The sequence below is a fragment of the Antrostomus carolinensis genome, unplaced genomic scaffold (assembly GCF_000700745.2).
Source record: "Antrostomus carolinensis isolate BGI_N321 unplaced genomic scaffold, ASM70074v2 scaffold11421, whole genome shotgun sequence".
NCBI lineage: Eukaryota > Metazoa > Chordata > Aves > Caprimulgiformes > Caprimulgidae > Antrostomus > Antrostomus carolinensis.
Window position 1 is genome coordinate 16,101 of NW_010293508.1, and position 11,235 is coordinate 27,335.

At 44.7% G+C, this 11,235-nt stretch overlaps 1 protein-coding gene across 1 annotated transcript in view; it reads left to right on the forward strand.

Moving 5' to 3' along the window:
• The window catches only part of LOC104532167 (adenylate cyclase type 9), a 15,362-nt gene extending 9,334 nt beyond the window's left edge, over window positions 1–6,028 (forward strand). The window contains exon 4 of the mRNA XM_010177295.1: window positions 4,783–6,028. Within this exon, the coding sequence (XP_010175597.1) occupies window positions 4,783–5,971 (1,189 nt within the window). The 3' untranslated portion in view covers window positions 5,972–6,028. The remainder of the gene's footprint in view (window positions 1–4,782) is intronic.
• Window positions 6,029–11,235: the final 5,207 nt, after the last annotated feature.

Genomic DNA, 11,235 nt, shown 5'->3' on the forward strand with positions numbered 1-11,235 from the left:
CGCAGGAGCCACAATCCCGACCCGAAACCGCAATCCCGGGAGAGCCAGAGCCCGAGCGAAAGCCAGAGAGAGCCAGAGAGGAAGAGCCCCTCACTAATATACGGGACATGACGTGATATGATACAGAATATTCCATTGGCAGAGCCAAATGCTAATTTAGCTAATTAATTTAAATATTCCTCACCCCCTTAAATCTTGCGCTTGCAGACGGACAAACACAAAGTCCTTCAGTGCCAGGGACACAAATGCAACATGGGGATGTTCTCAGGGTCTCTCTCATAACAAGTCCCAGGCTGAAAAGCAAAACCCAGCACTATTCTAACTACTGAAAAAGAAACCAGCTCTGTTCCAGCTAAAACCCAGGACATGCTGTCACTCCTCCTTCAGCTGGGGAAGAATTGCCTGTGTATTGTGCACGAGTTAATAGCACAGAGCGCTGCCCCTTCTGCGTGTCGGCAGCACTTCTGTCGGCTTAGTTGGTCACTGTCTGTGTGTTGATGCAGGAGCTGTGTCAGTCCAGCCTGAGCTTTGTTAAGTCCAAGCTCCACTCATCTGAAGCTGCTCAGACTCATAAATGGACACAATGCTTCTGTGTATTGGAAGTTAAGACAGAGATAGTTGGGGGTTGGACTAGGTGACCTTTAACGGTCCCTTGCAGCCCAAACAATTCCGTGATTCTGTGCTAATCCTATTCTGTTTCTACCATTAATTTGCAACGGAATTTGGCTTCTCTTCATGTCAATTATTGTTTACCACATTTCTGGAGTTCTGTGCAAACAGAATTTCCCCTTTTTCCTGGGAATGAACTATCAAAAAGTTGAAACTCCCTTATCCCAACAAGCTTTTTTGCTGTTCCTTTCTCACTGAAATAGATAAATAAGGAAGGTTCCTTGCTCACCCCAGTCAGCACAGAAGCTTTTCCTGTGTTCTGAGAGGGCCAAACTCATTTGTTTCACATGCCTTTAATGAGGTTATTCCCTGTTCTTGATCAAGAATTGAGGTAATTATTAATGTTGCATGGGAAGAGAGATACTAGTAACTCTAGTATCATGGGAAGTAACTAGTACTAGTTACTAGAACTAGTAACATGGGAAGAGAGATACTAGGTAATGAAGCCTTAGCACAGAGTTCATCTCTGGACTGTCCACACTGTGCTCAGTAAATCAAAATATGGAATTTGCCTTGTTTTCCAGATAGACCAGTTCTTCAGCCCCAAAGGGATACAACCATAAGCTTTGTCTTTGAAGCAGGAAATATTTCTCGTTTTCATTCACTCCTTACCTCAGAGCAGGTCGGGTGTATCATTTCCCAGTCTGTGACTGCTCGAGGAGGAACAGTGACAGACCACTTGAGGTGGGAGACTAAAACCGCTCGATGGGAGGGAAGGGTTTCATACCCACCCACTGAACGTTCTTCATCGAAAGCAGCAGTTTGATTTCCCTTTTCCACACTGTTCTGCCATTGTGGGTTTTTTTCAAGATTTAGCAGGTGTGCATCCTCTTTAAACAGAGCAAGATACCCAAATCCAAACGTGGGTTACTGGCTCAGAAGCAAAACGGCTTTCCAAAAATCTTTGTGAGTGGAAAGCCGTTATCTTTATGATTTGTGATCAAGCCAAAGGAGATCGTGTCTCCAGAGCTCTCACTTGTTCCATATTCAACACACAGCCTGGAGGAAGATGCCAAGTTAATGGTGCCAGGAAGTGCCAGGAAGAACTTCACCAGTTTGAGTTAAAGGAACATTGTTGGCTTAAGATTTCAATTTGAATGATTTTTAGAGTTAGTTTCCTGCTGCAGCACCTCATAAAAAGTAGACCTTAAAAAGATGTAGGGGTGTGTGATCCTTGCTGTTAGAGATGTGTGGGGTTTTTTTTCTCCATCTCTTCATTCTAAAGGGTGGTTTCTACTCATCTTTGCTAACTGACTGTGTCAGATGATTTCTAGTTCTGTAGCTCCTGTAACCTGGTTGCTGCAACATCCGGACATTTGATTTCCAAATGAGGAATGTGTGATTGCTCCCTCTCTCAGGCTGGCATCGTGGCTTTTGGTACCAGTGCTTGTAGCAGTCACATTGTGATCACAAAATACCTGCTCTGGAAAAGATATTGCACCTTCTCTTTTGAGATCCTAACCCATTCCCTTATTAATGAAATCAGGTCAGCTTACAAGCCAAGGCACTCATTTCCCATGCAGATCTCTAAGGTTGTCCACCCACGTGGGAAACAAGGTCAGGCCAGTGCTGGAGGAGAAGGCTGAGAGCTCGCAGATGCCAGCGCTTCAGGAGTGCTGAATGGGAAGCAGACGTTTCATCTTAAAAGGCAGACCCTGCGTTCAACACAAGCCACTTCTGTAACATCACGTTTGTGGTGCTCCCTTAATTCATTTAAGAGGAATTAAAGTACTTGGAGGAGTATTTTGTACAATAAACTGTAAATAAAAAGCCTTTAATGGCTTAAATAAATCCCTGTGGCGGGGATGTTTAATGTTGGAGCAGATGATCTGGATCAAACTCATACTCTCAAAGGAGTGATTTGTCATTGCTCAGATCCTCTAGTAGATCTCTTCCCACAAGACGTGGAAAACAATGAACTGTTCTGAAAAGAACCTGAATCGTGCTTCTTAACTGAGATACACTCCTCGCTTTCTCCAGCCTCATTTATTCTCCAAGATCTTTTCTCTCACTGATCCTCCCCTCATTTTGTTTTATAAGCCCATCAAACTCAGCGGATATTTTGCCACCTGCAAAATAGGTGGCAAGTCTTGTATGTCAGGAACTGTTTCCATTCTGGTTATTAATAAGCCTTTGTCTTAGTCTCTGACTGGTCTTTGTAGGGAGAAACTGACCAGGTTCATAACAGAGGTTCTGTTGAGAAAACCAGTTGTAGGGGAGGAAGGAAGGAGTCTCAGCACAGCAACGCACCAGCAGTTACGGGAACCTGATTGTAGGGACCTGGCCTGTGAGTTGGATCCTCCTTTCGTTCTTCCCACGTGTTATTTTTAATATCAAACCAGTAAAATGAACACACCTTCACTTCTCCTGGGAGAAGTACGTTTATGGTTGGAAACAAAAGGAGTAATTTCCAACATAATATGTGATCTTATCTTTAGTCTGAAATTCAACCTGTAAACTCACTATTGTAAATATTTTACTTCCAGGGAACTTTTTCTCCTATACGCTTACTATGATAAAAGCTGAGAGATACAAACAAAGACCGTAGCACGTAGAAATGTTTTCAGAGGTGGTGCACACTGAGCTGTTTCACAACTGTGCTCTTTTTGCTTCATCACACTTTTCTGTCAATCAAATATTTGAGAATGAACATTCAGGAAAAGAAACTGGGTCTGTAATACTGCTCAGTTGCCAAAATGCCTGTTTCCATTTCAGAAGAGGAAGCCTGTCCCCCGTGGATATAAAGCAACCAGTTGAACTTGGAAATGTTTTCACGTGTTACAGAAACAAATTTTGCCTTTTCTTCAGCTGTTGCTACGGTTGCAGTTTGAGTTTTAACCTCTTTTGCTAACATACCTTCGTAAGAGAAACGCAGACAGACACTGAGATAGGGGTTGCCTTTGTGCTCTTCAAGGAGAAAGGTTGATGTGCTGCTTTCCCTTATCAAACCATCTCTTAACTTGAAAAACTTCAGCGTGTGTCTGCTCATATCAAACCTTAAGCTTTGGCATCATTTTACAGACAAAAATGCAGTTAAGTGACTCAGAAATCACTGCATGCCAGTCTGTCTGGGTGTAGACTTAGTTTCTAGGACTGGATAGGTGGTGTCTTCTCAGATTAAATTGGTGTCAGCATCTCTCCAGAAAGTGGAGGTTGCAGACTGCAGATGTCTCCTCGTTAGGGGCGGTTTGGCACTGGAAACGTGTTCCAGCAGCGCTTCCTAATCTGCACAGGCAGTCGACAAATTGTCAGAAGGATTTGAAATACTAATCTCAATCTAGGAGACAGGAAATTTTTATTTATTTTTTAGAAATCTTGTCACTTTGAGAAATTTTCTGTCTCCACCATGAAAAGCTTTGGTGGTTATAACATACAGAAGATGTCAACCCAGAGCTCCATGTTCTCCATTTCTGTGCAGTTCTCCATGAAGTGTCTTGTACAGGGTTGTTTTCTTCCAAAACCTTCAGGTGTTCACATTAAAGGTGCACTGTGAAAGTTACTGCTCTTTGAGGAGATAAGGGAACGGCACTAGGAGTATAAAGCAGAAATTGATGAATATTGGAGATGATACAAAAAAAGATAAATTCTAGTGGAAGGTGTCCCTGCTGCTGGCAGGGGGGGTGGAACTGGATGATCTTTAAGGTCCCTCCCAACCCAAACCATTCGATGATTCTATGAAATTCCACAAAACCTACACGTGCAGCCCCTCCATACAGACACACATGTGCATACACATACTAAACACACACACAGGCATTATTAACCATTTTCATGTACATATTTACATCCAGTGCTTTTAATTATATATCTCCTTGGTAAAATCCTTCAAATAGGATTGTCGTAAAGGCTGGGCAATTTCTGTGTTACTCTTGCTGAACCTGATGACATCCCTTTAGGGAAGTACTGAGTGATTTTAAGAATGAAATTAATTCTTTAGCATCCTTAACAGCAGGTAAAGTTATCGAAGCGTATTTTCTAATTTAGTTTGTAACATGCACTTCCTACGCTGCTTTTTCTGGCAAAGGATTTCTAAGTATGAAGCAGAAATGGCAGAGCCATAACTCTGTGTTTTTAAATCCACCTTTCGTGTTCTTCCCTTTCTTCTCCTTCCAGCTCCAGAAAGAGTCCGTGCAACAGCTCGGAGCCAAATGACACAAAGAGGCCAGCAGACCTGATCGGTCAGGAAGTGATTCTGGTTTCCTTCCTGCTGCTCCTCCTGGTCTGGTTTCTGAATCGAGAGTTTGAGGTCAGTTACCGTCTCCACTACCATGGAGATGTGGAGGCTGATCTTCATCGCACCAAAATTCAGAGCATGAGGGATCAAGCTGACTGGTTGCTGAGGAATATTATTCCGTACCACGTGGCTGAGCAGCTGAAGGTTTCCCAGAGCTATTCCAAAAACCACGACAGCGGCGGAGTCATCTTCGCAAGTATCGTGAACTTCAGCGAGTTCTACGAAGAGAACTACGAAGGAGGCAAAGAGTGCTACAGAGTCCTGAACGAATTGATTGGGGATTTTGATGAGCTGCTGAGCAAATCACACTACAGCAGCATTGAGAAAATCAAAACAATTGGGGCAACCTACATGGCCGCTTCAGGACTGAACACCTCGCAGTGTCAGGACAACAACCATCCCCACGGGCATTTGCAGACCCTTTTTGAATTTGCCAAAGAAATGATGCGAGTGGTGGATGACTTCAACAACAACATGCTGTGGTTTAATTTTAAACTTAGGATTGGCTTTAACCACGGCCCCCTCACTGCTGGGGTCATTGGCACCACCAAGTTGTTGTATGACATTTGGGGTGACACTGTGAACATTGCTAGCAGAATGGACACCACTGGCGTCGAGTGTCGTATACAGGTGAGTGAGGAGAGCTACCGCATCCTAAACAAGATGGGGTATGACTTTGACTATAGGGGGACAGTCAATGTGAAGGGGAAAGGTCAGATGAAGACCTACCTTTACCCAAAATGCATGGACAATGGGATCGTGCCACATCACCAGTTGTCTATATCTCCAGACATTCGGGTTCAAGTGGATGGCAGCATTGGGCGATCTCCGACGGATGAGATTGCCAACCTGGTGCCTTCTGTACAGAATTCTGAGAAGATAGCCCATGGCACAGATAACTCAGAAACCAAGGACATCCTTCCTTCCGCCAAGAAGCTCCAGAAAGATGCGGCGAGAACAGAGGAGAGGTGTGGGTTTGGCAAAGCCACCGAGAAGACTGACTGTGAGGAAGCGGGACCTGAGGAGGTCAATGAACTGACAAAGCTAAATATCTCTAAGAGTGTATGATGCACTGTCAGAGTTGCATGAAGTGCTCTGTCCATAGAAACACAAAGACATTTGCAATTGGCAGTTTTCTTTTTCAAGAGAGACCTTCTCAACACCTGGGTTGTACGTTTGTTTTCATTTCAGCGCCTGGTGCTGTGTGGATCACAGCTCTTCAGGGCTTCTTTTCATCCATCTCTCTCCTCCATGCCCCAAATCACATCCCGAGCTCCCCAGCTCTCTGTGCAACCATCTTACAGCTGAGTAGAGGATATTAAGTGCCTTCAGATATACTCCATTGGACTCCCTGTCAAGGTACAGAGGCCCCAAGTGAAATCATAGCTTTGGGTATTTATCTAATTTAAAAAAAAGAGGAAAAGAAAAGCTGTGGTTATATATCATTTCTATTGTTGTTTCTCACAAAACACTTTTTTTGGCTAACGCAACTCCTTGGGTTTTTTATATCTCTCTGAACAATGTTTTACTGTTATCAGACCTTTTGTATGTAAACACACAGAGAAATGTGCGTGTATCTACCACATGAGACTGACATAAAGTGCCAGTAACGTACCACAGAAGAATGTCTTGGCGAGGGGGTGACGCAGTTTGACTTTGCGTTGGGCTGGAGGAGGAGTTCTGCAGTGGCTCAACATTTTAGGTAGAGTAGGCTGAACAACTGCTGTAGTTTTATTCTCCTTTACCAATGCTTTCTTCAACCTTAACGTGCCATCGCGTGCTTTGGATACACTTCTTTTTCCATATAGCCAATGAGTTACTGAGATGTGGGAATGGAATAAGGGTTGGGACATCACTGGCTCTCAGGACAGGTTTCCAGAAGCAGACGAGTGACCACGGGATTATTAAAGTTCAGGTCTTACGAGTCTGAAGCAGTTGCGTGTTACTCCGTACGCTAGCTGAGTTTGTGAAGGTAGGTGAAGTTGGTATCTCTAAGCTGGTCTGATTTGAGAGAGAGAGAGAGAGAGAGAGAAACTAAATAAATGTTTGGGGAACGCCTTTATTTATTTATTTATTTTATTCCTGGTGTTTTTTCTTTTGTTTGGGGGGTTTTTGTGTGCGCGTGCAGAAAGGATCAGGAGACATGAATTGTTAATTGGTTTAATAAGAGTGATAAGATTGTGTTTCAGCCTCTGTGAACTACCAACCACTGTGAGGATGTTACTTAGGCAATATTTGTTTCAAAGCTGATGAAACTTCCGAAGCCACCAAACGCAGTTGAGTGTCCCAGCTTCCCTCTGCACTGAGTCAATGGTGCTGCACAATATTTGTCAGGATTTTTTTCCCCCACCCTACACTGTCCTTTTGCAGCAGGGAATAGAACAGCATTGCTCCCTGCCTGCCACTGAAAGCAGGAACAGGGAAAAGAGTCCTTTCTAGTGAGCTGAGAAGCACAATCATGTCCCAGTCCTGCAGATGACTCTGTGCAGGTCCCTGGGATCCTACTTGCACGGAGGGAACTGTGGGATGGGGGCCTTTGGCTACACTCGTTTGCCCTCTGCATGGTCCCATCACCTCCTCCACTTACATTTGATGCCCCGCTTTGGATAATATTAATTATTCAGCTATTCCAGTTCAGCTGAGTCCTTGCAACACCAAATAAAATGAAAGGATTTTTATGCCCAAAATAAGTTGGTTAGCCAGGAAGGAGCTGGTGGGATGCAGTGCTGTGCTGTCTGCACATGGGTGTGGGGTTTAATTCTTAAACTCAGAATTTACTGATACTTCTTTTTATTCCCTATGTGATTTTCGGAGTTGGAGTAATAAATATATATGTTGTGAAGTTCCTTTTCAGCTATTTGAGGTCCATCTACCCTCCAGAGTCAGCACGGAGCTCTTGAAGCCTTTGTCAAATGCAAATCTGTGAGATTTCTGGATCTGGGTTAGTTAAACACGACTCTGCACGCTGTTCTCACGAAAGCTGCTGGTGATGCACGTCTAAATTGCGTTTGATAGGAAAGTTATTTAAAATTAACCTTACTTGCTTGATCTGCCAGCACAGGTAAAAACCAGGGGATCCTCATCCCTGTACCCTTCTGTCACAGGTGCTGTAGCCTGTTTGGGAGCTATTCCCGACGAGCAACACTACCAGGTTTTTATCAGTGCACAGTTTTACAGCAGCCTTCCCTCTCCATGGATTAAAACGAGCCCTGTTCCGCCCCCCTCCCCGCAGTGGGTTGCACTTCCAACTTTCAGGTAGTATAATTCTGCAAATACCTCTGGCATCTGAAGAATGTATTCTTGAAACCATTTTTAGGGTTCTCCTTTCAGTTAAGCGTGTGTCAGTAATTCCTTTTCTTACAGCAGAGGAGTTAACGTGGTCCAGAATTGTTTACATGCCCTCTAGTGTTCTGTAAGTCGTTCCAACCTTTCTCCCTTTCCCTTCTTTCTCCTGGTTTTCTAGACGACTCTACCCAGCATTTCTCTTTCACTGATCAGCCGTCTGCAGTGGCAGAGTTCACTTGAGATGCTCTGGCTTCTCCCTTGCATGAGATGCTGCACAATAACTAAACCTCCACCAGCATCAGCCCTGTGTCTGGTGAGAGCTTTGCCCCCTGTGATTAAACCTGGCAGGAGGAGGGGCTGGAGTAGAGCCCCACACCCAGAGCACCTTCCTTCTCCTTGTGGAAGCAATGCCCTGCGGAATACAAAAGCCTCATCCTCTAGCCTATGAAGTAAATAACGCTCCCGTGCTGTCGTGGTGTGGTGCTGTGGAGTATTGGCGGGTTTCTGATAATATTAGAATACCAAAAAAACCCACCAAAACCAACCAGCCAGGGCCTCTTGTTTTGTTGGTGTTAAGCAAATAAAATGACAGAGGACAGAAGTGTGAGTGGACTCTGAAATCAAGGGCTGTTGTCTGCTCTGGGAACAGCCGGTGATGTTCCTCTGCCTGAACTCTGAAGCTGGGAAAAGAGTCGTGAGAAGTCACCAAACTGGGGGTGCCCCTGGTTGTTTGTTGCCCCCGGGACAGCAGTGAGCACTGACAACTGAGCCTGCAGGTTTTGGGGAGGTTTTACATCTCCTCTTTAATGCAGTGTAGGAAGGAAATCAAGAAGCAAAGCTCTCCACCTGTGGTTTGGACAGTGAGGTTTTCCCAGGCACAAGGAGCAAAGCAATGTCTATTTTCTGTTGTTAACCAGTGGGAGCTGAACCTTTACACCTCCCTGTACCCCTCTGAAAAGCTGTCCCAGTACTCACAAAAATGACTCTGGAGGTGTTTTTCACGGCATTGTGCAGCTCTGCATTCCTCTCTGCAGCCGTGACGCGTGTGCACTTGTGGGAGGTGGTGATCAAAGTTCATTTCATTACAGTCACTTTTGTGCTTGTTGTGTTGGTGCCAGCGCGGTCCCAAGGCGCTGTCAGAGTTGGGGAGTTGGCAGGTACCTGGTGGTGTCTCCTGCAAGAAGAGTCAGGGCGTTGCTGTGCTTAAGGTGTTTTAATGGTGAGAATTTAGAAATCCTCCAGAGGAGTGGGCTCGGGAAGGTTGCTGAGTGTCTGTGAGCCCCGTGTTGCCTTCTGCCACTGCTCACTTGTGGGAGCTGCTCTGGAGCGCAGAGTGACAAGGAATACGTTGAATATTTGCTGCAGCATCGTCTTAATCTGCTGCTGACACAAAAATGCTTATTTTTCTCCCAGCTACTTCAATGAGGCAGATTTCTCATTCATAAAAAAGTAAACGGCATTCCCATGGATTTACTGCTGGCATTTATTGTTCTGAGAAGAGCAGATTTGCCTGTTCTTCCCCAGGATTTAGGGCTGTTTCCTTTTGCTGGAGGTAACGCGAGCGCTGCGAGCAGGACAGGACGGTGCCGCTGCCTGGCTGCAGCTCCTGCAGTGTCCTAATGCAAAGTGCAGGAGGATTTTGACAGGACAAATGAGGGGGTGAGAGGATGGACTGCTCAAGGGCTTTAAAAAAAAAAAAGGTTTTGGATACTCTTATTTCAGGGCTAAAACACAGAAAGGAGGTGCCCAGAGCAAAAATGAAAGGAGCTATAAGCCAAGTGCTGTACCCATAGCAGCTTGTAACTAAAGAGGAGTTTATTCTTGGTGAAAGAGACAAGCTTTTAGGGTATCTGGCATTTTAAAATTGCTAACAAACGTGTTTCTAAAATTTTCATTCTGAATACAACAAAAAGAAACGTTTCAAGGGAGCAGTTACTCACTTTGTGTCTTCATTTTGTAACAACTCCAGAGGCTGAGAGCGCCTGAGGTTAGATATAATGTGATCAGCTATTTAACTGCGCAGCTTGGAGTTGTTTGTTTTGGGGGGTTTTTTTGCCAAATTTAAAAACTACGTCTGTTTTCTCCTTTCTTCCCCGCTGTGGTTCTTGTTTACTTGGTCTAGATGGGACGTGTGAGTGGTTCTTGCCTCCCTGCTCCTCACCTTTGTTAAACTGCACCTTCCACATTGCACAGCAGCGTTTGAACTCTGCCACTGCCTGGTCGTGGCTTCTGATGCTGCTTTCAGTGCTGTTTGCCTCTCTCTCTATTTCCTGATACAAAGGCGAAGAGTTTACATTTGCTTTGATATTTTGGTCCATTTGTCCGGTCACGCTGCAGCTTTCTCCTTGTGCTGTTGTTAAGCTGCTTGGCAGGAGATGCAGATGAGCAGCAGGCACATGCCAGTAGTTAAATTTAAGAACTCTCTAGAAAAAAATACATTTTCCATCACACCAAAAGTGGTAAAAAAGTTCTATTACCCTGAGTTTTAACAAGCGTGCAGAGCAGGAGAGGGTAAGAAGTGAAATCCAGCGTGTGCTGCCAGTGTTGGGGTTTGCTGAAGCAGCGTTCCTTTCAGTCCTGTTCCAGTTAAATGTTACAAAACTGCTAAAAATGGGTAATGATTTATCGATGTGACTTTCCCCATTGCTGAAAGTGTCACAGGGGTGGTTTGACTGTAAGTACAGAATGATTTTCATGTGGAAAAAGAAGCAGTCGAGCCTGAGGGATCCCCAGTGCTGTGGTGTTTCCATCTCCGTGCGCTGCAGCTGTGAAGACCCAGCTGGGGTCTGGGAGTGATCCTGGGCCGTGGCTTACCTGGGTGGGGAGCATCAGTTTGGGCAGGAAAGTCCTTTATTCCAATGTGGGGTTTTTTTCTTTTTGAGTTTTCTATACAGGCTTGGTTTGATTTTTAGGGAAACAACATTTAAGGAGAAAAACTGGAATTCCTGTTTGCTGTTGTTGAGACTTGTCCTTGGTGGGCAGTGGTGGTAGGATTCTCCAAAATCCTGTTAACAAGTTGGGAATCGTAACCATTACACACTAATTCC